Source organism: Diaporthe citri, assembly GCF_014595645.1.
Source record: "Diaporthe citri strain NFHF-8-4 chromosome Unknown scaffold_3, whole genome shotgun sequence".
In the NCBI taxonomy this organism is placed as follows: Eukaryota; Fungi; Ascomycota; class Sordariomycetes; order Diaporthales; family Diaporthaceae; genus Diaporthe; species Diaporthe citri.
This window is the reverse complement of record NW_025064848.1, coordinates 5,495,365-5,521,044: the sequence shown is the minus strand read 5'-3', so window position 1 is coordinate 5,521,044 and position 25,680 is coordinate 5,495,365. Positions and strand designations below refer to the sequence as shown.

At 52.0% G+C, this 25,680-nt stretch overlaps 8 protein-coding genes across 8 annotated transcripts; 6 read left to right on the top strand and 2 right to left on the bottom strand.

The window, feature by feature from the left end:
- Positions 1–1,544: 1,544 nt before the first annotated feature.
- On the top strand, positions 1,545–2,426 carry INS49_009029 (uncharacterized protein; the record flags this gene model as incomplete). The annotated part of the gene is made up of 1 exon (XM_043169766.1): positions 1,545–2,426. One exon carries the CDS (start codon positions 1,545–1,547, stop codon positions 2,424–2,426), a length of 882 nt encoding a protein of 293 aa, XP_043027446.1.
- A 2,157-nt stretch (positions 2,427–4,583) lies between these two features.
- INS49_009028 (uncharacterized protein) lies at positions 4,584–10,398 on the top strand (the record flags this gene model as incomplete). Its single annotated transcript, XM_043169765.1, has 7 exons — positions 4,584–4,789; positions 6,292–6,672; positions 6,732–7,167; positions 7,687–7,714; positions 7,919–8,251; positions 9,678–10,103; positions 10,178–10,398. The coding sequence occupies 7 exons, from the start codon at positions 4,584–4,586 to the stop codon at positions 10,396–10,398; spliced, it is 2,031 nt and encodes a 676-aa protein (XP_043027445.1).
- Positions 10,399–11,011: 613 nt separating this feature from the next.
- INS49_009027 (uncharacterized protein) lies at positions 11,012–11,806 on the top strand (the record flags this gene model as incomplete). Its single annotated transcript, XM_043169764.1, has 1 exon — positions 11,012–11,806. One exon carries the CDS (start codon positions 11,012–11,014, stop codon positions 11,804–11,806), a length of 795 nt encoding a protein of 264 aa, XP_043027444.1.
- Positions 11,807–11,996: 190 nt separating this feature from the next.
- INS49_009026 (uncharacterized protein) lies at positions 11,997–13,661 on the bottom strand (the record flags this gene model as incomplete). The annotated part of the gene is made up of 6 exons (XM_043169763.1): positions 11,997–12,126; positions 12,193–12,271; positions 12,335–12,530; positions 12,593–12,653; positions 12,711–13,122; positions 13,178–13,661. The coding sequence occupies 6 exons, from the start codon at positions 13,659–13,661 to the stop codon at positions 11,997–11,999; spliced, it is 1,362 nt and encodes a 453-aa protein (XP_043027443.1).
- A 560-nt stretch (positions 13,662–14,221) lies between these two features.
- Positions 14,222–16,909, top strand: INS49_009025 (uncharacterized protein; the record flags this gene model as incomplete). Its single annotated transcript, XM_043169762.1, has 4 exons — positions 14,222–14,810; positions 14,930–15,135; positions 15,187–15,605; positions 15,673–16,909. The coding sequence occupies 4 exons, from the start codon at positions 14,222–14,224 to the stop codon at positions 16,907–16,909; spliced, it is 2,451 nt and encodes an 816-aa protein (XP_043027442.1).
- A 224-nt stretch (positions 16,910–17,133) lies between these two features.
- On the bottom strand, positions 17,134–18,576 carry INS49_009024 (uncharacterized protein; the record flags this gene model as incomplete). Its single annotated transcript, XM_043169761.1, has 4 exons — positions 17,134–17,440; positions 17,510–17,679; positions 17,747–18,186; positions 18,252–18,576. The coding sequence occupies 4 exons, from the start codon at positions 18,574–18,576 to the stop codon at positions 17,134–17,136; spliced, it is 1,242 nt and encodes a 413-aa protein (XP_043027441.1).
- Positions 18,577–19,153: 577 nt separating this feature from the next.
- On the top strand, positions 19,154–20,075 carry INS49_009023 (uncharacterized protein; the record flags this gene model as incomplete). The annotated part of the gene is made up of 3 exons (XM_043169760.1): positions 19,154–19,417; positions 19,470–19,585; positions 19,739–20,075. 3 exons carry the CDS (start codon positions 19,154–19,156, stop codon positions 20,073–20,075), a joined length of 717 nt encoding a protein of 238 aa, XP_043027440.1.
- A 3,712-nt stretch (positions 20,076–23,787) lies between these two features.
- INS49_009022 (uncharacterized protein) lies at positions 23,788–25,569 on the top strand (the record flags this gene model as incomplete). The annotated part of the gene is made up of 2 exons (XM_043169759.1): positions 23,788–23,833; positions 23,888–25,569. 2 exons carry the CDS (start codon positions 23,788–23,790, stop codon positions 25,567–25,569), a joined length of 1,728 nt encoding a protein of 575 aa, XP_043027439.1.
- Between the last annotated feature and the right edge of the window lie 111 nt (positions 25,570–25,680).

The following is a 25,680-nucleotide window of genomic DNA, read 5'->3' as shown; positions in this document are numbered from 1 at the left end:
GATGCGGAAATATGCCTTCACGTTGGTCGAGTGGGGTCAGTGGCCGGGCTTTCGAAACAATTGTAAGAGTTCGCCACATGTATATAATGGCGGATAATTGAATGCCACACTGACATATTCGCGTCCTCAATGGTATTTCGATTGTTAGGTGTTATTTCATCATGGCGGGAAGAAAGAAGGAAGTAGAACCCAAATCTCGGTCTATGGGGTTGAACAAATCCCCATATACATTCTCCCACAACGCTGATCAGGCACAGCCTCGACAAAAAGTATTAGGTGGCCTTAGCTCGAGCATGTGCATGTATCCTATTGGCTGATGGTTCATGCAACTGCCACTTTGTCTTACGGGAAAGAGTGGGGTATCGAGGAAATGCATGTTGATGGGCGTCCTGTCAGCACTCATTCACAAACTGGAATTAGTCATCCGGCGGTTGTGAAGAAGCTGAAAAACTGAAGATGGTTACACTTACGAGAGTGATGGTTATCTAGCGGCGAAAAGGTGAACATACACACTAAGTTGAATCCAAGGTTGACATGGCAAAGCTTTATGGTACTCCCTAGAGGGTGACACGGATGCACGAGTATATGGGCCACTTTGCAGGGTACTATCTGGCGTGGCACCTAGGGTTGATCAATTTGGTCAATAAACGATGTTGGTTCCAACCACACACTTCCAAGGTCAACACAGAAAGATTCCACATTCACCTCCAGCAGTAATTCTTTGACCATCATGATCACCCAATAAAGTCATCCAAATTGTATCTATCTCTGAGGCCCAACATTGGTGCATTCGACAGCCACGTGTGTTCAAAAACGTTCCCTAGCTAGTCACAATTTTAGACCGAAATGGTCCATAATTACTCATATAATTGGTCATATTAACTTGGAACCCAGTCGTTCTCTCACATGTTTTCAACTTGAATTCTCCTTCTGAAGGCTTGGTAACCCGTAGCTTGCGTGGCAGCTGTTGCAACAGCAGGTTTTTAAGAAGTTGTCGGCTGTCGGTGTTATCTCCATTTAGCGAGGGCTCCTGTGTCCCGCCAGGGGACGAGCCTTGCATAAGACAGCTTCAAGCATATAGGACTCGAAGGAAGTCATGGCTGTTGCCCGTGAGGCTTCCAGGTCTGTTTGTGGACAAAGAGAAAACGTAGCCAAGATCCGCAAGCCAAGACTGTCTTGAAATTGTTCTGTCTCCGGCAGTAGACGTTAGAAAAGGAGACTACTGATTACTCATCTGAACAGGGGTTCTCCGCATCCCACGGCGCCGACAAGCCGAGGCATCTCATCTCACCCAATTCGTACTCCACACTCTCTTGGTTCTGAGTAGACAGCCCACTGCATCCAAATCTGTTTGACATTCGACCAACTTTTTACTTGACCGTTTGGTCTCAGACTTCAACATTGAGCCCTGAGTCTAAGCCATACAATCACAAACAAAAAATTGATCGCTGTTGTCAGCAGGCCGAAGTTCTCCATCCAAGACATACTCCAGTCAATGACCAGCCGAGGGCCCTGATCACGTCGGTGTCAACCTCACAGCAGCCATGTCAGCCCTCCCCAAAGGCCTAACCTCACCTCCCCCGTCCGTCCCGGACGCAGTCACCTCCTTCCCAGCACCCCACGTGCTCCTCGTGACCCTGAACCGCCCCAAGGCCCTCAACGCCATCCCCTCCACCAACCACAGCCTCTTCGACGCCCTCTGGCGCTGGTACGACTTCCAGCCCACCCTCCGCTGCGCCATCCTGACCGGCACGGGGCGGGCGTTCTGTGCCGGCGCGGACCTCAAGGAGTGGAACGGCCGCAATGCCGCCGCCGCCGCCGCCGCCAGTGGTCAGCAAGCCGCCGAGCAGCCCGAGACTTCCGGGCGGGCCAAGGACAGGTGGACCTCTTCGGGCTTCGGCGGGCTGAGCAACCGCACGGGCAAGAAGCCCGTCATCGCGGCCGTGAATGGCCTGTGTCTCGGCGGCGGCATGGAGATCGCCGTGAACTGTGACCTGATAGTTGCGAGCGAGGACGCCAAGTTTGGGCTGCCCGAAGTCAAGCGGGGCGTGGTCGCGCTGGCTGGCGCGCTGCCCCGGATCCAGAAGACGCTCGGGAAGCAGCGGGCTGCTGAGATGGCGCTTGTTGGGGGGATGTACTCGGCGCAGAGGATGTACGAGTGGGGCGTAGTGAACAAGGTCGTCAAGCAGGACGATGTGGTCAAGGAGGCGGTCAAGATCGCCGAGGAGATTGCTGACAACAGCCCTGACTCGGTGATTGTGAGCCGCGAGGGACTGAAGTTGGGCTGGGAAGTTGGCCCGGAGATGGGGACGGAACTCTTGGAACGGGGTATGTTTGGCCGGATAGACGCTGCGGATAACATGAGAGAGGGCGTCATGAGCTTCGTGGAGAAGAGGAAGCCGGTATGGAGGGATAGCAAGCTATGACTGAGGATAATAAACTGCTGGTTTGCATGCCATTGGACTGTCATGTAGATTTCGGAATTGGAAAGTTTCCTCCCTATGTACAATTCACAACTGCCGAGAATTCTCATCTTGTCGCATATTAGCGATAACACTCATGCATCCAGATTCTAGGTCGTCCTATTTCAGTCCAGTATTAACTGGCTAGCATGCCATAAATTTTGATTTCTGGGTTTGAAGGTGCAAGTACTGCTGAGCCGCAGTCTAGAGATGTGATGCAGACCAGGTGGCGGGATGACGATCCCTAGTTGTCGACCAGTGCCTCATGTGGAAGCCTGTCTCACTCGCATGCATGGGGGGAGGTGCAGCTCGTAATTTGGTTGGCAGTAATTCCTCCCCCGCTTTGAGGCTCAGCAGAGTGGCAGCTTCATTAGCTGTCGGAACCGACGGCGTTCTCACGGTCGTACAAGTGGCGGGACACATCCTGGTTTTCGCACCTGCTGTGGTAGATACTATCTCTGTTGAGAAGCTGGTCCAGCATTGACCGTAACCGCTCATAAACAAGGAAGTCCAAGAAAGACCTTCGACGCAATCCAAAGTCTGCTCTCTTTGACATCTACTTATCGCATTCCTTTCCCGTCCTTCCCTGGAGTCTAGTGCCAAGAAACAAGCATGGCCGAACACGCAGTTCGACTCCTCGACGACACGCCACGAAAGAAAACATCGCGGCTCTGCAAAGTATGTGACCAGATTGGGACAAGCGATGCCCGTTGGTTCGTCAGCATGGATTCCACGGGTGGTCTGGGGATCTATATCCATCGCCGGGACCTGCACTCGCTCAAGAGCAGCGCTCTCCGAGGATGCCGATTGTGCCAGTTTCTCCTTTCTACAATTGTGAATAGCGACGATGCCAGACACGTTCCAACAGTCAGTGGCGACATTATTCAAGACTGTGCGTTCAGTGTCAAGACAAAGATGAAAGTGGCCGACAGGAAGCAGCTTTTCAAAACGCACGGCCATGAACTCTCGCCGTCGATAGCTTGCAAACCAATCCTTCTCAGGAGAGAAGCACGCTTTCTGGGGCTGCATCTTCTCCCAAATCTGTGCGGGAATGGAAGAGTGATTTTGATTGGCAACCCCACCGCCAGGTTTCTCCCAAACAACTTGCGTGCGTTTGTTGTGGACCCTTTTGGTGCCTTTGATAACCCGGACGTCCGTACACCGTTCATTACAGGGCAGTACTTCGAGCTCGCAACCTGTCTTAGTATGTGAGACTTCGTTCTTAGAAGATAGTCGTCTTGCTAATTCTTCCAACAACCAGATGATCCGCTGGCGCGACTAACCACCAAATGGACAGTCTCTCCAACGATATTCGCAGACGGCCTTTTGCAGCTTATACGTCACTGGCGTCATTCATGTTTATCTAAGCATTCAAAATGCCGCGGAATGAGGGGTCCACAGCCTCTTCCCAGTCGTGTCATCGATACCTCTGTCAATACATCTCCTCATACGGTCAGGCTCCGAAACACACGAGGCGAAAGTGGGACTTATGCTGCTCTCTCATACTGCTGGGGTCTTTGTTCGCAGAGAAAGACCACCAAATCCACACTTCAGGAACACTTGATGGGTATCCAAGTCTCAACATTGCCAGCAACAATACAGGACGCTATCAGAATGTGCCGATCGTTGGATATCCCATACCTTTGGGTCGACTCACTCTGCATCATCCAAGATGACTCGGACGATTGGCATCACGAAGCGGCCGAAATGGCTGCTATCTATGGTCGATCGGCGCTGACGATAACAACGCCGGAAAATAAACAATGCGACGAGAGTTTCAGCGAGGTTCAGCCCACAAAATCAGAGGCCGAATGCCTGCCTATTTTATCATGGGAACACCGTCAGGAGGAGACAGTGAAAGGAACCGTCACCGTTCGACCAGACGCCCTGACTTCCTTCACATCTTCGATCGGAAAGACGGGCTCGCCTTGGATGACCCGGGGCTGGACTTTGCAAGAATGGCTCCTGTCTCCTAGAGTGCTTCACTGTGGAAGGGAAAGAGTGTGGGATTGCTACCAGGCATGGTATAGGGAGAGTTGTGCGGCCTATACCAGCTCGTCGGGCGCTCTCAATGATACTGATAGTGTCAGGGATGGTTTGGCGCTTCACATATTCGCCAGAATGGCTCGGCTGGACCCGAAAATCCGCCAAGGTGATCTTGACACCCACTGGGCTCGACTGGTGGAGGACTTCACGTCCAGAACACTAAGTCGCGAGATGGACAAGATGCCGGCGATAGCAGGACTCGCAACTAAGTTCAAGGAGCACAGCCATGTGAACGCACCGGGAGCGAAATACCTCGCAGGTCTTTGGCACTACACGGGCATGTATCCATTTAGCCGCCAAACATATCCGACATCGCAGGTACCATTAGGGTTATTGTGGAGACGCTCTGGCTGCGAGCATATGCGATCACCTACCACGTACAGGGCCCCATCTTGGAGCTGGGCTGCTTTAGATGGACAGGTTAGTCTATTCCGTCCACAATGGCTACTGTTTGCCAGACCCGCAGACGGCTATGAATTCAAAGTGGTCAAGAAAATGGAGATCAATAACGCCGGATGCTTATTTGATCCGCCTGGTTCATGCTCTCTGGTCCAGACAGGGTGGATTATCGCTACAAGTCCGCTCAAGCGTGCCTGTATTAACCCATCCTGGAAAGTCAGACAGTTTCATCCTGGTTTTCAGGAGGAATACTTCCGAACATTGGTCGGCATTAGTACGCACCGGAGTCATGACGGGATACCGTGGTTTGGAGTATTTGACCAGTCCCCTGAACAAACTGGGATACACTATGTTGACGACAGTTTGTATCTTCTACACGTGGCAACAGTCAACCAAGACACGGGAGAGCACCAACCTCCCGGCATCATCCACCACGCCCTTTTGGGAGAGAAAGTTGGCAGCTTTAATAGTATGGACTGCTTTCGCAGGCTGGGTGTCGCCTGGTACACCCCGAGCAGAGCAGGCGGTGTAGTCGATTGGGTTGACAGGTCAGGCAGCGAATGGAGCGAATGGAGCGACAGGCAGATGCTCAGAGATTGGGAGTCCTGTAAGGTGCGCTTGATTTGACAGTGTCTCAGCTTTGAGAACTCATGCATCTGTATAGTACTTTCCTTCAATACAGGCATCGATATCCCAGTAGCTATATCCGTAGAATTAGATGATGTTCAAGATTGTGGCAATCTTCACGGGGACGCTCTGCGTTCTACCTTAGATGCACTTATACTGACGTACCTAGGTAATTTCAAAGGCTGCAGTGCACTCTCTTAGGTTAAATGCTCATCTTATGATGTAAACTTCTGTCGAATCAAGGTTATTCAATCAAACTTGAGAACTACCACAAAAGTTTTCCGCACTGTTGTGGCCTGATGTTCAAGATTGAACGAGGTGATTCTTTCGAGGAAGTCGTTTGATGCCTAGGTACCCACGTCAGGGACTGCCAGGCTAGCCATGACAACAAGGAACGTGACTAGTCATTCGTGCTGCTGCTCATAGATCAGGTAACGAGAGCTTGGGAAATTCACAAAAAAAACCTGGATCTGGCATACCAGACCTGGAGAAGATCCACAACATCGCGTGCGTTCATGGATGCAGTTAGCGTCCCCGCAGGTTCATGCGGGGGAGATCCTACGTCGTATGACAAGGCCTATCTAAGTATCCCGACGAGACGTTGGCAAATGGAAGTGGTGAGGGGACAGGGTGACACGTCCGCGATGCGGGGGAGAGCAACGAATTGCTATAAAATGCGCTTTTGGCAATCCGATATCCACGGCTTCAAGGGCGGGCGCAATATACACTGACCGCACTGTCACTAATCACCAGCCAGCACCATGAATACCCTCAAGAAATCAGCGCCGATCGCAAGGGCGATCAAACCCCAGCTCCTGGGACAGACATCACGCCTTGGCTTCGCCAGCAAAACTGCACCGGCCGAGTTGCTCCGGAAGAAGGTGGATGGCAAGAATGTCATCGTAACAGGTTCAGCCAGGGGCATTGGCAAGTCAATCGCCCTCCGGCTCGCCTCTGACGGGTACAACGTGTGTATCAACGACATCCCTTCCCTCGAGAAAGGCTGCGACGAAGTCGTCAAGGAGATAGAGTCCATGGGCGGGAAAGCATGCACTGCCGTCGGCGATGTGACGAAGAGGTCGGATGTCAAGGACATGATCCAGAGGAGCGTCAAGGAGCTAGGTCCTTTACACACAATGTGAGTGGCTTGAGTCCAGACACCGCCTAGGACTTATATCAACTAACGCTCGGGCTCAGGATCGCCAACGCCGGCATAGCCCAAGTCAAGGCCCTTCTAGACCTCACAGAGGAGGACTTCTCACGGATGTTCGCCGTCAACGTCCACGGCGTACAGAACTGCTACGCCGAAGCAGCCAAGCAGATGATCTCCCAGGGGACGTGCAAGCCCGACGCACCAGGGAAGCTACTCGGGGCGTCCTCCATCGTCGGCTTCAAGCCCTTCGCCCTGCTCTCACACTACAGCGCGTCGAAGTGGGCGGTGCGGGGGCTGACGCAGGCCTACGCGATGGAGCTGGCCGAGCACAACATCACCGTCAACGCGTACGCGCCGGGCATCGTGGGGACGGGCATGTGGGAGCTCATCGACGAGGGCCTGGCGAAGAAGAGCGGCAAGGAGGTCAAGAAGGGGGCGATGATGGACAAGTATGTCTCGGAGCTGACGGCGCTGGGGAGGGTGAGTGTGCCGGGGGATGTCGCGAAGCTGGTGAGCTTCCTGTGCAGTAGTGATAGCGACTTCGTTACTGGGCAGACACAGATTGTTGATGGTGGAATTATTTACAACTGAATGTGAGTATTTTGTTGGAAATGTCGTCCATACACTTCTTTACGAATAATGAGAAAATGTGGAACTATACACCTTTATGCCATGGCCTTATCAATGGTATCAGCAAAATGAAAGTCTTGTATGTCTTTTTTGGTAAGAATGAATATCTTCTCGTATCATATCACGGGCAATGGCATAAGTATTCTCAAAACGTAATTTGGCCAGGTGCAATCTACGTCGCTTCAGGAGGAGCGGCAATGCTGGCAACAACGTAAGCAGGTGTGGCAGGAAACGGAAGGTCAGATTCACATTGAATACAACAGAAGCCTATCATCAAATGGAAACTAGACTGATAGGAAGCGAGTGTGTTGTTCGGGAAATAACTGATATTCTTGGATCCTGACTCTTCCATCATGACTCCATTCCCAGCTGGCCGCAAGTCTTCAATATTGCTCAGGTGAGTTGCCTCCCCAGATTCCAAACGTCAGACACCCATCCTATGAAATGACTCTGGTCTGAACGAAAGTTTGAGTCGCGGAGATGATCGCGGGCCTTGATGTCTGACTTTGAAGAGTTAGCTCGGAACGTAAATGCTCAGGAAAGTGTGGATATAAGGTGGACTTTGTAATGACGTGCTAAAGACACTGCTTACTGGAGCTAGATCTGCGCAAAGGGCTCAACTTCCTCACGCTTGATTTGAGCAAAGGGCTCGACATCATCATCACGCTTTATTTGCGCAAAGGGTTCGACCTCGTCATCGCGCTTGATCTGTGCAAAGGGCTCAACATCGTCGTCCCGCTTGATCTGAGCAAAAGGCTCAACATCGTCGTCCCGCTTGATCTGAGAAAAAGGCTCAACGTCGTCCTCTCGCTTAATCTGAGCAAAAGGCTCGACTTCGTCGTCACGCTTGATCTGCGCAAAAGGCTCAACCTCCTCACGCCTGATACCGACGACGGCCTTTACCTCATCATGAGCAACTGGAAGAGCTACCGCTGTTGCGATCATAAGAGTGGCCACAAAGGAAGTGAGAGAAGTCTTCATGATGACGGAACTAGGGCTTGGATCTTGTGTTTAGTGAATAATTGTAGGCTATTCGTGTTCCAAATCGCGGCGAAGTCAAGAGTTCACGGTATACGGGGAAGCAAGGCGTCTTCTTTAAGTCTACAGGACCGGGTGCATCCAATGCCATCACGTTATGGAAATTGTCACGACCCCTACATCTTGCCTCTCGGAACCCGACCCCCACGTCCGCCTTGCTCTTGAAGCATTCGCTTGGCGTGCTGTATTCCCACGAATCCATGGACAGTTGTACACCCGAAACATCCGCGCTCTACTTGTACCACGATAGCTTCTGTGGCTGCAACTAGATGTAGCGCTTACTGCCTGTGTTCCCAGGATTGAGGTGTTCACTCATTCATGTATCAATTGACTCGATATCAACGAATTACAGCCTGCGAAGTTGTTTCCCCCTCATGAAACGCAATCTGGTGAAGGTCTTGCTAGCTACATGTGCCAATTCCTGAAGGATTTAATGCTTCATCCTCCGAGACCATCAGCTGACTGAATATGCACAATTCATCACCTCCGTGCTGGCTATCAACTCATGGTGAGGCAGGCGACAGTGTGACAGGACAATGAATCGTCACACCGCTCAATCTTCATCCTCCAGAACCGCACGCGATGGTGTTTGTGTGATGGGACCTTGTGCATAGGCATCGTCACACAGGAGTGACTAGATAATTGCTACTGCTTACATGTCTTGGCCAACGGCTGGTGGAGAGCCTCGGACCTGTCAGCGCAAGACCTGTCACTACCTAATTCGTTACCGACATATCCGAGCCTATCGTGACCATACTCACGAATCCTCTTCCCCGCGTGTCTCACATCTGGTCGAAACGTAGAGCCAATTGGGGTTGTTTTCTGTCCGTGACATGGATCCCCGAGGAATCACTAATGCATATGCGCAGTCCTTTTGAATCCGTTCAAAACCCCGTGGGGAAGAAAGATAGCCACGGCAGTCCCTCGACTACAAACTCGGTGTAGCTGCTTCGGTAGATGTTGATATAATATCATTGGATGTCTATGTTTTAAGATCCTTCTACTCCAGACACGGTCTTTTTCTCACACTCCGACTGCCTCTTGCCTGCTCTTTTTCCAACTCCCCCGTGCCTTTTTCTTCCTCTACTCCACTTTGACACCTATCCATCTCTTGCACAAGACTCACAAGATGGCGAGCAGAGATGAGTACTCACCAGTGGGTCGGAGGTCTTTCAGTGCTGATGACGGGTCTCGATCATTGTTGTCTCATGATGAGAAGATACCTGGATTTGAAAGAAGGCGACCCGCGCAGAGGCGCTTGCACTTTGTCCTGAAATCAATTCTCTTGTTGTGTGTCTTGATACTACACGCCGGCTTGCTAGCCTTCCTCCTGAACTGGTTTGGAATCACACTTTGGGGCAGTTCTCGTGCCAACGTGACAAGTGATGGCATGGCTGGGCAGCACAGTCACGGAGGGCACAGTGACAGCTCGTGCCAGACGGCGGACAGTACACACATCCAGTACGGCTTCGAGGGAGTAAAGCCCTCTGAATACAAGGACCCAGGCGCAGAGTTTACGCAAGTAAACCCCTGTGGCAGCAGCGCGGCCGAGGCCAGAGCCGCCGGCTGTCGTTATGGTATGCTGTACGGCGCATGGCTCCCCGAGGAGTGCTACGACGAGGAGACAGAGGAGAACTTCAAGAAGTGGACGAACTGGAGATTCTACATGCAGCCAAACCGAACGGAGGAGGTCAGCTGGGACGAGGTGGCCAAGGGAGAGCATGAGTGGGTCCTCGTCGAGTGGGAATGTGAGTTCAGCCCTTCAAGTTGTGGACACTTTGATGCCTGAAGATATGTTTTAACACCTGCTCTCAACTCGCAGTTCACCAGCGCCACTGCGCCGAGATGAGCCGCCGGTTTTTCACAGCCGTGGCCAGGAGAGGCCTGAATACACTCGACTCGTACCTGTCACAGTGGGTTCACACCGATCACTGTGCTCACTCTGCGATGGAGCAGCGGCCCATGCATGAACTGAACGCCATTCTCATGAGGAAGTTCCCCGACTGTGGGCTAATTCGCTGGAAAAATGGACCACCATACTGATCAGGCTGCAAGTCTTGTTCATAGCTTGGGTATATTGGCACAATAAGACTGTGAAATTGCGTCTCCAGCGGCACCGCGGCTACAAAGGCGTCGTGTGGTCCTACGATGGAGGCAAAGAGAATTGGCAGTGACTGTAGTCAACAACCACGCGGCCTCGACTTCATGCAGTGCTCGTAGAGTATGTTCAGTCATGGTCTTTCTGTCATCTTGATTTCACGTCCTAGCTCGCTTTGTTTATCCAACAGCTTGCCATTCGGTCCATATGGGCATGCTGCAGACGCTGGCGGACAGCAAGGTCAGGGGATACAGCTACGGTAGTAATCCGCTGCTGACTGCATACTGTGGGTTGCCCGACGTGACGGTGAGGGCTTACGTAGGTATCTGGCCAGTCGGCTAAAGCGGCAGCATCACGCGGATGATGAATTATGGCGGCAATGCATGCCAGTGGCGCGCACACGCGTCAGCTGCTCAACCACAATCTCACATTGCGCCGTGGTATTTGCCTAGCGGGTTGTAAGTATTACTGACAATGACCTCTCGGGCCAGTGTCCACTTGTCTTTCGAGCCATCGACTTGGTTCATGGGAGACTGAGCAGGTGCATCGAAATACAACATGGCGGTCGAACCTAGTCTTCCACCCCGTTACGAGATCCGCACCCTTGGCCCAGAGCATTCAGACTGGGCCAACGCGCTCGTCATGCACGGCAACGCCTTCGCCTCGCCAGTCTGGTCGAGGATATACACCGAGGACAAAACAGCACTGTGCTACAACCTGTTCAGACTAGGCGGCCATCTGATCGACCACGCGATCAGCTCCGGCCTCTCCCTCGGTATATTCGACAAGGAATACACCTTCAAGCGCCAGGACTCGGCATCGCCGGGCGGGAAGCTACACTGGGACCTGGACGACCGCACCGCCGACGAGCACAAGCTCCTCGAACAGATGGACTTCCCGCTCGTATCCGTAGCGATGGCCTACGACAGCCACGACGTTCTCGACGTGGCACGGCTGAGCCCGCTGCTAGAGGTGATGCCGCTGCTGGGCGAGCGCAGCCGGATCCTGGCGGAGCGCGACAAGCGGGACCCCGCGAGCTGGGAGGCCACGGGGCCGGGGCAGGTGCTGTTCCGGAACTCGACGGCGACGAGGGCGGGCGAGGAGGGGAAAGGGTTCATGGGGGTCCTCGCGCGGCACATGATGCGCAAGGCGGCGGCGGAGGGGTTCCGCGGCATCCAGATCCAGTGCCTCCACGATTCTGTGTGCCGCGTGTGGAGTCGCCCGCCCGAGCCGTTTCGGGGCGAGGTCGTGGCTAGGTTCCACTGTGGTGAGGATGAGGACGAGGAGGTCAGGCGTAAGTTTCGTGGGTCTGTTCAGGAGGTTGCGAAGGTTTATGTGACATTGAAGACATAGCGGATAGAAGGCATCAAGTAGGACGAAGGTATTTAGATAGTGACTACACTATCATATTCAGTACGTCGCTTACGGATTTGTATGGGCTTCTTAAACGCCAAAGCTACCTAGATAATATTGAAACATGCCCAAAGTATCTCCATAGGTCGATATACGTCTGAGTTGTGCGTCTGGACTTCTCCCATCATTCTCATTCCTTCCCAACTATAACGCCGTTTGACATCTCCAAACCGACTGGCAGCCCTTTGACGTAATTGCCAGTGTATGATATGTGCCTTTGTTCGGCCAGACTCTCGTCGATATCCTTGTACATATCATATCTACAACGAGAAGTCAGCAGCCTTTCTACATGTCAATACTACTTCAGCGTTGCACCTAGGACTTACGCATTCATTTCTTCAATCGTTAACTTTTGCTTCTCATCTGCAACCTTGTACCCTTTGATATTGGTGTTACTGGAGAACCCTGAACACTTTGGTCAGTCTAAAGGAGCAGAAGTCTCCAAGTGCTAAGACACCTCAGACGTACCGATTCTTTCGTTGATATTAAGCGCAGCTTTTGCTGCAGAGGCTTGAACCTTGGTAGCTCGCGGCAGTCGGATCTTCTGATACACCTCCAGGGCCTCAGTGACGTCGCCGCTGAAGTAAGGTTTGCTGAACAATATGCCCAGCGCCGCAGCATCTTCGATTGCCATACAGGCACCTTGGCTCTGATGAGGGAACATCTTGATGATCAAGTCAGCTCGGTGTCCAAAGGCATGTCAGGGTGGTAAAGGTTGAGGCGTACCGGGTGGCCCGCATCACCAAGCAAGCATGCTGTATCCTTGACGATGTAAGGATATGGTTGGCTAAAGGTTCGAGGATAAGCATGTGAACCTAGAGCGCTCGTGAGATCGAATACTTACTGTACCCACAACCGCCACGGCTGAATCTCAGTGCCGATGGCGAGGTGATCCCTAACTTGCTTGTCCAGCTGCGGATACGGGGCTAGCAGCTCTTCGACCGGCCTGTCCTCTCCGCCCCAGCTGTGGCTCGTGTAGTCGCCAGCTTCACGTGGGAAGAAGCAGTAGTAGGACAACAACTTGCCACCGTTGCATGGGCTAAGCACAATCTTGTCCCACTTGCCCTCTTGGCCACCCCAGTACTCTAGAGCCGCATCCTTTGAATAGTCAACGAGGCCCAGACGGACAGCGTCTTCTGTCCGCACGTTGGCATGGAGGCAGGAAGAGTCTGCCGGCTTTTTATCTGGGGTGAGGCCGATGAGCCTGCGCACTACCGAACCTATGCCGTCGGCGCCGATGATGAGGTCGTGTCGAGCTGTGTGGCGTTTGTGAAGGTGACGAGGCCGGCCTTGGGGTCAATATTCTCGCACTGAATTTGAAAGTCAGCCCGAGCCTCGTAATCACAAAAATCTTTCTGTGACTTGCCTTGTGGTTCACACACAACTTGGCTGGCTCTCCTTCTCCCTCCTCCTGCAAGGCACAATTCTTCAACATCTCATGCATGTATTGACGGTGGAACATGTAATAATGGTATCCCCATCTCTCCTTGTAGTCATCCAGGTTATAGACGCTGACCGGCTCCCCCGTCTTCCAGCTCCTGTTGATGAGCTTCTTGAGGACGACGGGGTCGCCTTGCTCGACGTCGACGCCCCACTCGTGAAGCCAACGTGCTCCATTTGCAGCGCAGGATACTGATGCTCCGGCCTCTCCAACGAAGTCGTTTCGCTCGTAGATGGTCACACTGTGTCCAGCACGACGAAGAGCAATAGCAACAGACATGCCGCCGATGCCGCCGCCGACAACACCCACATTGAGTTGGCGCCACGCAAGGTTTGGGTCTGATTGAGAGCCCATTTTCGTATTGACTTGGTCTGTATAGTGGCAAATGGTATGAAAGTGCGATAAGAGTTAACGAGACGCTGTTGTTTGGTAAAAATGTAGAGTAGTGTTATATTCAGGGCCCGCCAGGTTTAACGTGGGCTGTGTCAGTCGATACAAAATGCGGTGGACTGTCGTGATGATTTCGGTCTCCATTATAACGACGTCCAAAGTCTCCCGACCCTTTCAATGCGGATAACGACATGGTGCTGCTTCTATCTTTCGGATGTTATTAGTTCGCCGATCAATACCCCCGCCCTCCTGGCGCGGTTGCTCGAAAACTAGTCTACCGCTTAGGAGTTTCAGCCATGCGGATAGTGCACTCAAATAACCAGGTGGATACACGCTCCCGCAACAAAATTGGAGCAGGCGAATTGCCGCAGTAGTCGGCAACGGGCAAACTTGTCTCTTCCCGCTCCCGCTTCGGCTGAAGCCCCTTGTCCTTGGGATCCACGTCCCGCTTCATTTCAACAACACTAGCCGACTATTGAAGGGAAAGAAGCGACACATTTCCGCTGCGGCAACCTTACGTTTTCATGCCGTACATCGTACGAGACGCCTACCGAGAGCCCACTCAAGCCCGGCTCCGCTTCGGCCTGTTCGCGTGTGGGTCCTCTGCGCCGGCAAGCCTCCGCGATCTCCGTTCCGCCGCGTGCAGCGACGCGTCGCCGACTCCAGCCATGCCACGACCGAAGGTCAAGCCGCAGGACAGACAGCGCTCAGCCAGAGCGTGTGATGCCTGCAAGGCCTCCAAGAAGAGATGTGACGCCAATGTGCCCTGCCGACTGTGTCTCAAGAAAGGGACCCAGGACACGTGCACGTACACGCCGACGGCCAGGGACAGGAGCAGTCGGCACTCTGAATCGAAGTCGTCCCGTGCAAACTCCATTGCTGTTGCCACCGATGTCTCTCAGGCGGATTTCAGATCAGTAATCACCACACCATCTCAGCGGCCGAGAGCTCAGTTTGGCGACCAGCCTCTTCCGTCAGAGGACGCGGAAGTCGACGATGTAGTAGACGAAGATGCAGACAGTGAAACCGACTACCTTCCGGACTCCAGAAATTCTGTTGAAAGAACAAGCCAGCAGCGGCCTTTGATGCTGAATAGTTCGAGTGGTGATAAAGGTATTAAAAAATCCCTGGATTTAATATTTAAACAAAACTTGTTGTCTCTGATTACCCTACCTACGATGAAATGGCCCTGCCATTTACAAATCCCAAGTTGACCTTCCTGGCAAAACTAGTCTTCGTCGGTAACACAGCGGCACTCTCATTCTTACGGTTTTTACAAAAGACACTGAAACATTATGTTGGACCGTCCGGTTTCACCGACCGCCAACACAGTCATAACTGGTTTGAGATGACTGGATCGGATGTCGATGGTGGAACTTTCTACGATGGCTTGGGTGAAACCGAAAAGAATGATCTCGTTCACTGCTTTCTGGATGCCGTAGGTCATGTGCTCCGTCGAATAGTCTTTTGTCAGCTAAGAGATTTGCAGTCGAGCGGGTTCCTGGACCTGTACACTCAAGACGAGCTTACCGAGCTTATTAGCCTGGCCACAGAGGACCAAAACGCCAACAAATCACCAGCTTCACGACCAATAGACAGGGCAGCCCTTGCTTCGCTGTACCTCATGCTCGCAATCGGGTGCCAGGTCAGAGGGGGCTCGAGGGACGACCTCGTGCTTGCTTCCAAATATTTCAATCAGGGCAGACTGATTGCCTTCGAGAAAATGCTGGAAGATCCGACTATAAACCTGGCCAGGGCATTTATCCTGCTCGCATTCTATATGTTCGGGGCCTGCCGTCGAAACTCGGCATTCATGTACCTGGGCGTTGCCGCGAAGTCTGCCGACATCCTTGGGCTTCACGCCGCGGCCAAACACAAGCACACTTCAAAAGCTGAACAAGATTCCAGGTTAGTCGTTTTCTATTTAATTCATCATTTAGACTTTAAAATAAATCTGACTTCCTCAACTTCACAGACTCAGGGTGGCCAAGAGTATCAGAGTTTTCGACATCATATGCTCTTCAATCTTAGGAAGACGAGGTAGTGCTTCATCCCTGAGGTCTGTAGATGTCACTTCTGGTGATATCGATCAGGAAGGCAACATCAGTTGTCACCGGGCCCTGGCTCTCAGAGCCACTTACGAATCGTGTTCAATTCTTGAGACCGTGGTTGGCAAATTTGCCGATGACGGAGTTCTGGAGTCCTCCTCAGCCGAGCACTTCCTCCAGCTTTTACAAGAGTGGAGCCAGGTACTACCAGTATCCCTTCGCCAGCGGCCGCAGAAAGGGGACAAATCTTTACATGATGCTCCAGGTTACCGAGAGAAGATGATTGCGAACGTCCATGTGGCAGGGACGTACTACTTTGGTATCATACTCGTCACAAGGCAATTCCTTATCCAGCATGTCATGCCGCAGTTGCATGGCCACGCATCCAAAGCCAAGGAGGGCCAACGCCAGAATAATCAAAAAGGGGCCAAGGGAGCGGACGCTGTGGCCGAACTCTCTCGTTCCTGCATTGGGGCTGCAACCTACATGGCTCAGATGTGCCGGGAAGCCGTCGATGCCGGCGTCTTCATGGGCAACATGTGTATTATCAAAGCATGGATATTCGCAGCAGGCTTGGTGCTGGGATTCGCCTTGTTAGTGGATGATTCCTCTGATACCGGGGCCCGAGAGGCGTTCCGTGGGTCCCAGCACGTCCTCTCTATCCTCGGTCGGCTCAGCGCGCAGGCACGGCAGTACCACAGGATCCTCTCTGCTTTTTCCGACGCTATCGACAACTATAAGCGACAAATTCGGCGGGAACGGAACGGGTCGGGAGTCCCTTATGTCGAGCAGATATTGTCCTATGATTTTGCGTCTGCTGCGAGTGCACAGAGACTGGACAATGGAGTCTCCGACGGATACAACGAAACGAGCGCAACTGGTGTTGATACGGGGCAGGGCCAGCCAAAAATTCCCCTTGGCGGAGGCACGGGTCTGTCGCAGCTCCCAACGCCGGACTTCAATGCGGACGACAACCCTACCGGCGAGGTGGGGCTCTGGGATGGAAGTGACTCCCTCAGCATTACTATGTCTGAGTTCCTACCAGACCAGTGGTCATCACCGGCAGACAATGAGCTGATGCTGCGAATTCTTTGGGACGGATACACGATGAGTTTTGATGATCCTTTACAGCAAGTTGGTGCTCCGGGGAACACTGCCGTCTGAAATATGTACCTATTCGGCTGGCCAGCTTGATCATTACATGCCTGAGGATCAGATCAATTTTGAATTTGACGTCAACAATCTCTTCGAGCCCGTTCATTGGAAATTCAAATGCTTTGCTGATGCTCAATTGATAAATAAACGCTTTTGCCCGACGACTGTAATAATTTGAATGTCGCGAGTACATAATAATAACATACGTAGATGAAAGACTCCAACTAGACAACTCATACCTTGCGAACCTTGAACTTGAACATTTCGTTCGATAGGCCAGCATTTCTATCCCTCATCTTGTGTGCAGTCTCAATGCCTGCTACCGGTAGGCGGTACTCAAAATTTTTGCCTGCAGCTGCCCCCATTTCCTCTGGCAGGGGATATGGGAAAGGAAGGTACTCGGGCAAGAGGCCAAGCTGTCGCAAGACGCTGCTCTGGTCCCAACCTATATGTTCATGGTATAGCCGATCACCACGGATATTAACTACGGCTGTGAAAGGAATCTCAACTTTCTTGTTCGTGGGAGGCACGCCAGGTAGCCTGCCAAGAAGTCAGTCGAGGATCTGTGAGCTTGAAGCAGGATAAGTAGCGAGAAAAGCGGCAACATACATCCAATCGATCATTTGGTCGTGGGTGAACTTGAAAATGAACTCATCAATGATGCGGTCAATTCCTTTGGTTCGGCTAATCAATTCTAACTCGGTATCCGCAGAATTGTTGAAGATAAAGTTGTGTTGGTAGAAATGAGATAGGGCCTCGCGGCCAATGCCGCCGGTCATCTGAGATACCATGGTTAGTTTCCTCTCGCCGACATTTTTCTCTCTTAAGCCCAACGTATTAACTCACTGTAGGTACGTGGTTCACGTATGGCTCTTGGACCATAGTACTCATGGTATGTTCCATGGACCGGTCCGCAAACTCATAATAAGTATGCTCTTCCCAGATAGTCTCCAAATCGAAATATGGACCCCCCATCTTCTCTTTCAAGAGAGTAAGGTTTCGAGTATGAGAGATGCTCTCGGTATTATAGTGGAAAGAGGCTTGGAAAGGGGTAGCAAATTTATACGAGTTAGTATTAGGGTAGAAGTACTCCTTCTTCAAGACATCTGACTTCGGCGGTACCGCCGGGCCTTTGCCAGCGAGGTGGTGTATTACTGGGATCGATACACCAGCAAGAGACTTGGATGGAGTCTCATCAGGTGCGTCTGCATACACGGCCGCCGCAACGATGCAAGGGTGGTTTGAAAGTGTTGATGCCACTGTATTCCAAAGTTCGGGCTCGTAGGCTTTGTATGCTTGTCAGACTTGGCGAACTTTGTCCATAATGTTGTTGAGAAGGGGGAATACTGACCAACCAGCCCAACCTTGTCATTTGGTTCGCATTTGTCACAATCTCTGAGGGCCTTGAGAGCAGATTTGATAATATGTTCCTCACCAGTGCCGAGTGCTGTGGCCTGGATCTCAATGACAGCATATCCTTCCTCTGCCCATTTGACCAACGGTGATGGCACGCCCCCTTTGATGGCCAACGAGTCCTTGTATTCGTGTGTTAGGATAATCATCCCGGGACCAGTGCCGCGGCGACTCAGAGGCCGGAGGAGAGTCACGCCGGGCATGACCTCTGTGGGCTCCGGGCTCGGCAGTGGAGGAGGAGGCTTGCTGATATCGTTGAACATGGTGATGCAACTCTTTCAGGTATTCCGATGAGTATTGATCGAAAGGCAGTGTTCCTCAGTATTGATTCTGGCATGCAATCTTATTCGATATTTTGTATTTTTGTTGTTGAATACTGCTTCCCCTATGGACTCTGCCGTTTATGAAATCGGCAATTGGCCGACCGCTTATCTGTGCGGAGACGGGCTAGGAGCTACGGGCGTTCCGGCGTTGGTGTTGGCGGCAAAGTGCTAAGCGTCCCCATCCCCGATGTGGTTTGAGCCATGGGTGCATTACCCGCCGATGCCATCCCTGGCGCTGGGCAAAAAACTCGTACCCCTCCCTTCAGGTTCTCCTGAGAGTTCGAGTATTTGATGTTGACCAAATACAACTATTGAATAACAGCTGCCACAACCAAGAAATCCCGCTTGAAGGTTTCAAAACTACAATCCCTCCGTTTGGATACCAGAGAACAATTTGTGGAAATGTCTTACCCTATTGAAGATGTTCGTCCTATGTTCGAACTGCGCGGGCGCAATTACGTCGTGACCGGGGGCGCGCAAGGGATTTGGCTTCGCAGTAACGCGAGCCATATGTGAGATGGGCGGGAATGTGGCCGTGATGGACATTCAGGACAAGCCAGTCGATGAGAAAGAGTGGAACAGCCTCAGCCAGAAATTTGGCGCAAAACAAGTCTACATACAGACAGACGTCACGAAACAGGACAGTCTGAACGCTTCGTTTGCCAGAGCTGTCCAAGAGCTGGGCTCTATTGATGGATTGGTACCTGCGGCAGGCATTGCCATTGACAAGCCGTTCATTGAGCAGACGTGGGAGGAGTTTACCAGGATACAGGAGATCAATGTGAGTGTCTCCTTCGTTGCCTTGAGTGAATCTTCGCTAATACCAAGCTCAGGTCAGGGGGACGTTTTTCGCGGCTCAACTGGCTACAAAGCAATTTTTGTCGCAAGGGAAAGGCGGCAGCATCGTCCTCATCGCCTCGCAGTCAAGCCACATTGCGCTCCCCGGCTAGTAAGTCTCACAGTGGAAAGTCTTATTAGTCAGTTTGGGCGGTCCTGCGCTATCATGACGCGTCAAAACGCCAGAGACATTCTCGTGCAGTCCGCTTCTTTATGTTTATCTCCTTTGCCGAAGAGGTAACATATCATGCTGACAAGCAACTAGTCGCATGGCAGCATATAACGCCAGCAAGGGTGGCATACTGATGCTATCTAAAGCGCTGGCCGTTGAGCTTGCCCCACATAACATCCGTGTGAACACTATCTCCCCCGGCTTCGTGGATAGTGAAATGACGAGGAACGTGCGGGATATGAAGAGCAAGAGAGAAGGTGACCAGATGTGGTTGGCTCCCCCACTGCAGAGGCTCAGCACGCAGAATGATCTCACGGGGGCGGTGGTATATCTGCTGAGCGATGCGAGTAGGCACACGACGGCAGCGGACATTCAGATCACTGGCGGATTGCACGCTGGAACCATCGACGGGGTCATAAGCTACGAGTAGTACATTATCCTGATTACATTCTCAAGCTTGTACATCTATCAGTGATGCCTCAAGGGCTCTCCCCAGCTCAGTATTCAGAATACTTCCGGACATGAATCTGTCAAGGCAGATTTTTGAGTTTTACCTGGTGTCTGGTCCGGCACATAGTACAGATGACCCAAACCATCTAGATAATTGACGATTGTTTCTAAGAATATATGAGGTCGGAGGTTCCATATGCCTGACTACCAAGCCTACGGCCGAGTTCGAAAGAAGCTCTATTTGATAAGTTTCTCGAAAACTCAAGGGTGGTCTTAAAAACACGTCAGCTAAACCTGACCACACGAGAAGACCCACTTGAGATTGTCACAGGCTATCTTCCCACTACCGGAATCGGTGGCACGGGATACCGCTTACCGGGGCTCTTGGTTGAATCACCCCCAGGGCCAAATTTAGCTCCATTGAAGGCGGCATTGGCGGAGTGACCTGTGGTGCTCGCGTGGAAGACACACGAACTGAATCTATGGGAACTGTTCTGGCTGCGGAGACCACGCCAGATCAAGATTTCCAGTCCAGAACCCACGAAGTCCTCCAAGAGGCCGTTTGAGCGACCGGGGGATCTGACAGAAACTTCTCTTCTCCGTTTCCAGGCCGTATCCCAGGAGGATGACGCAAATTCGAATCTCAAATCGGTTCAAAAAGGATGATGCCGCAGTTCTAAATACCAGAAAAGCCTCGGTGTTGATGAAAAGATGCGCAAGGTTACGCGGGAGGGTGTTTATTCGAATCTTGCCGTGATAGCAAGTTGAGAGATCATCCTTGGTTATGGCTTTAATGCTCCTCAAAGCAGATCAGGCATAAGCCTGACTAAAGAAGACATACGATTCAGCTCTTCTGGTAAACCATGAGTGGGGGAGAAAGCTACTCAGATGCATGTGCCTAGCGTTGGTTCTTTGCCACTCTGTTCGATCATAGCCTGCCATGACGCGAAATATATTCACGGCTCCCTTTGGTTCAAGTACTCCGTCCATTCGTCACAGAAATTGTGATTATACAGCAAAATTGAGCTGAACTAGGCACAAGTTATGAACCTGATTTTTACACTCACTGGAAAACGTAAATCACAACTGTTGCTGAAAGTCCTTGCTTTGGCTCAAGGATTAACATTCTTGTGTTGTAATAGTCACACCAATGCGTAAGGCCAGCAGCATTTTGTCTGTTGAGTTCATGCTACTCTCTATTCAGAAATTGGCCCTTGTCACCGGGATCTTAGACGGTTAGTCTGATCCAAGCATCTAATGAGTCTCAATCATGTCTTAGAAGAGAGCGTGGTGATTCATACTCTCTGAAGTCATGTAAATTGCGCGCTTGATTCAACTCGGAAGCCCTTCTTCCTTTCCTTACCATCTCCATCAACAAGGGAATCCAGAGCAACACAAAACAAGACGCTCTTGAAAAGACAACTCCATAAGACACAAACAGCGCCTTCAGAATCTTCGCCACCCGAATCAAACTCAACAGCCCCATCTACGACACACACCTGGAAACACAGACAAGAGTATCTCCGTCAGCACCACCTAATCCCAGCACATTCCAATAGTGTCCTTGTTCGAAACGCATCATGGCCTGACTTGAATAGAGTGTTAACTGTTTCATTCTTAGCAACGATGTGCACCATCAGGGAAGTAATCAGAATGGGGACTTGCGGCCACGTGGATGGACACAGTACGGATCGAGTTACGTGCACGGCTGCCAATGGTGTGCATGGAGCTTGTGGGACTATCACCCCACTCGACGATCGGATTGTGCAGGCAGGTGTTCGATGCCAGCGCTGTCAGCTTCCGAATTGACAGCATGATGGCGGCAATGTCACCCAGGAGTACTACTATTCCTAGTCTGGACATGCCTGGATCACACCAAGGGATAGCACCTAGGCACTGAGGGCGTGGATGCCCAGCAGGTTTACCTAGTCAAATGATTATCAGCCTTTGCTATGAGCCTTTAGCACGGAAACACTTGTCTCGGTCCACAGCTATGCCTCTCGTGAAACGTCAAATGCCACAACATATCGGAACATGATTTACATCGCGCCAAGTACGATGAAGAGTTTAGTGTCTATACCAATCTTTGTTCTTCGAAACGGTACAGTGGAAAGTATGGCTGGTAACCCCTATTACCACGGAGAAATGTTTGGCATTGCTGTATTGTACAGCTGGGCAGAAGAGGATTCGTCCTCAGTCTGTGTTCTTGAAGAACAATTCATGACATGGCGTCGGGCGCTGAACTGTTTCTGCCCTACTGGTCTTCAGCAGGCAGTTCATACTTTGCTGTATATTCCAGTTTGTTAATGCTTACTTCATCATGCTGCACTCTATCCCTTGACTTCTGCTCTTGACACATAGCCCTCACTTTCTTGATTCTGGCATGGCTGAAAGCGATTTAGCTCGTCAGACTTGTAAACCAAGTAGAGCTTATGAAAAATGTATATAGATAGCTCATACTTTTCTCTATTATCAAACTAGCTATATACTACAACGGATATATTTTAGTCTGTTTATTCATCGGTGTATTCCTAAGCTCTTTCCTTTTTCACCATGAGTATGTAGGGTAAGAGTAAGTTCGGGGCATTATGGTCCTGACTCAACACTTTATTGGATAGTTCTTTCTGACAGGATTCCTCCCCCAGTGGCAACCAAACAAGTGCTTTTCGTGAAGCTACCGTGTGTTATGGCTAAGCATGTTCTGTCCTCAGCCATATGAAGGCATGATGTCATATCAGTGGCCAGGCGGTATCAATGCATGTCTCTCAGGCATTTTCTGGCATCAGCTGTGACTATGAGGCTCTGGTCTCTGGCAGTGCAACACTACTTTGAGGCACTAATCGGGAGTTGTACGCTGTCGTCAAAGTTAGGTGCCACAAATATGGAAGATCGGATCGGAAGGCTCAAATGCGAAAGAAATCTGTATCTCAGGTCTCTTCGTCCATTCCGAGTCATCGCATATGCTTACGCCGCAATAACTGTTACTTAGGGTTATCTTGGGCTGCTTCTTTGCTAGTAGCGACCAAATTACGAGTAAGATGGTACAGGAGCCAACTGATAATGACCTTCACGGAAACCGCTACATCACGAAGAAGGAGCACCGGAACGACAGCGAGCTCCGCTATACGCCTAGGTTACCCTTTTTCCCCAATGGGTCAAGGGCAGCCCCTGTCTGAGCTCTATCCGCCACGACATACTAGTGCCCAGGGATATGCTTCCTCTTCCCGGGTGCAATAGCCGACAAGATAGAGACATCCCAACGATCGACCTCCGGTTATCTCGACACTCCATGCACCCCGCAATGAACTAGTCTAGGATCCTTGCCTTCAGGTCGCCAGCCTAGACACGCGACCACACCGCAGCGCCGGAGAGATAAGGCGAACTCTAATTTAGGGGCGCACTAGAGGTTGCATGGAGGCGCGTCGACAGCATTGATTATCATCTTGATGGTATGGTACCAGATAGGCACGTCGGTTATGGGCCTGATAGTGATGTTCAGCGGCGCAGTAGCCGCCAGCCGGATTGAGGACAGTGTTAACCATAAAGGCGACAAAGATGGACTAGAACAGCACTCGCGATTTCTCTTCGAATTACTTCACTGTGCTCATCATTGATCAGGCAGAATTACTGCAAGTTTTCCTCCATCCTTAGCCAACAAAACAAATTGGGTCTCATCGCCTGCAAATCTCAGCATGGCCGAGCGGACTTGTGATTATGACATGGTGGTGGTCGGAGCCGGTATGCCGCCTTGTCCTCCATACTGCTCGCCTCGATCCTAACAAAAACTCCCAGGCTGGTTCGGCTTGGCAGCCGCCAGGGCCTACTTAGAGACTCATGCGGATGAGCGCATCGCCGTGCTGGAGTCAGCCGAGAGCTGCGGAGGCACCTGGTCAGAAGCCCGCCTCTACCCCGGACTCAAGTCCAACAACATGGTGGGATCGTACGAGTACCCCGATTTCCCCATGTCCGAGGACGTCTATGGCGTCAAGGAGGGCGGCCACATCCCCGGCGCCGTGCTCCACCGCTACCTGACGGACTTCGCGAGGAAGTACGGTGTGCTGGGGCGCGTTCAGTTCCACACCAAGGTTGACAATGTCGAGGCCCTGCGCTCACCTGAGTCTGAATCCGGTGATATCACGGGCTGGAGACTCACGGTCGTCACCACTGCCCCCGAGAATACCCAGCGCCACATCACCACCAACAAGCTCATTCTCGCCACCGGCCTCACCTCCACGCCCAACTTTCCCCAATACGCCGGGGCCGAGTCCTTCGACAGACCTCTTTTCCACGCCAAGGACTTCTGCCGCCGCGCTTCGGAATTCAAGTCCGCCGAGAAGGCCGTCGTCGTCGGCGGCGCCAAGTCCGCGTACGACGTCGCCTACGCGCTCGTGCAGGGCGGCGCAACGGTGAACCTAATCATCCGGCCGAACGGGCATGGCCCCGTGTGGATCGCGCCGCGGTTCGTCACGCCGCTGAAGCGCAGGCTGGACACGCTGCTCAACACGCGGTGTCTGACGTGGTTCAGCCCGTGTCCATGGGGCGCAGAGGGCGGTGGCGCCGGGATCACGAGTTTCCTGCACGGGACGAGAGTCGGCAGGCTTTTGGTAGACTGTTTTTGGAAGGTCTTGCAGGGCGACGTGTTAGGTGCCATCCGCTATGATTCGCATCCCGAACTGGCCAAGCTGAAGCCGTGGAACTCGGCGTTTTGGATCGGGAGCGGGCTGAGCATTCTGAACTATGACACTCCCCTGTTTGACCTGGTGAAAGACGGCAAGATTCGGGTACACATTGACAACATCGACCATCTTGAGCCAGGCAAGGTGGTGCTATCCTCTGGAGAAATTCTAGAAGCGGATGGTATGGTCTGCTCCACGGGCTGGAAGAAAGAGTCATCCATCAAGTTCACCGGCCTCGACGACATTGGTCTCGGTCTTTCACAAGCCCTTGTTGAGGCAGATAGGCTCAAGCTGAACGCCAAAGCCGACAGCGACGTTCTAAAAATGTTCCCGCGACTCCAGGACCAACCTCGGCTACGCTTTCAACCCAAAGAGGCTGATCCTTTACGGTATTACCGCTTTATCGTACCCTCGACGATGCTGAAGTCAAGGAACCTCGCCTTCGCCGGCATGGTCTCGACGGTCAGCACCGCTGTCTGCGCCACGGTCCAGGCGGCCTGGATCGCAGCGTTCCTCGACGGTAAACTGGACAGAATCGCGAAGACGCCAGAGGAGGTCACGCAGGAAATCATGCTGCACACTCAATGGGGAAAGTGGCGGTACCCCTGTGGTTACGGAGCAAGTCTGCCGGACTTCGTATTTGAAGGACTGCCTTATGCCAGTATGTTGATGAGAGACATGGGGCTGAGGACGAATCGGAAGACTTCATGGGTGAAGGAATTGGTTGAGCCGTACACACCTCCTGATTTCGCCGGCATTTTGGATGAATGGGTGCATAGCCATCCTGCGAAGGCTTGAAGATGTGTGAGAGCTCGTCATGTATCCTTGTCTAGTTTGTTTCTTCATACGTGTACTCTTAGCGAACGAATCGTTGCAGGGCCTAGTGTTGGCCCAGGTCATATGCAATCG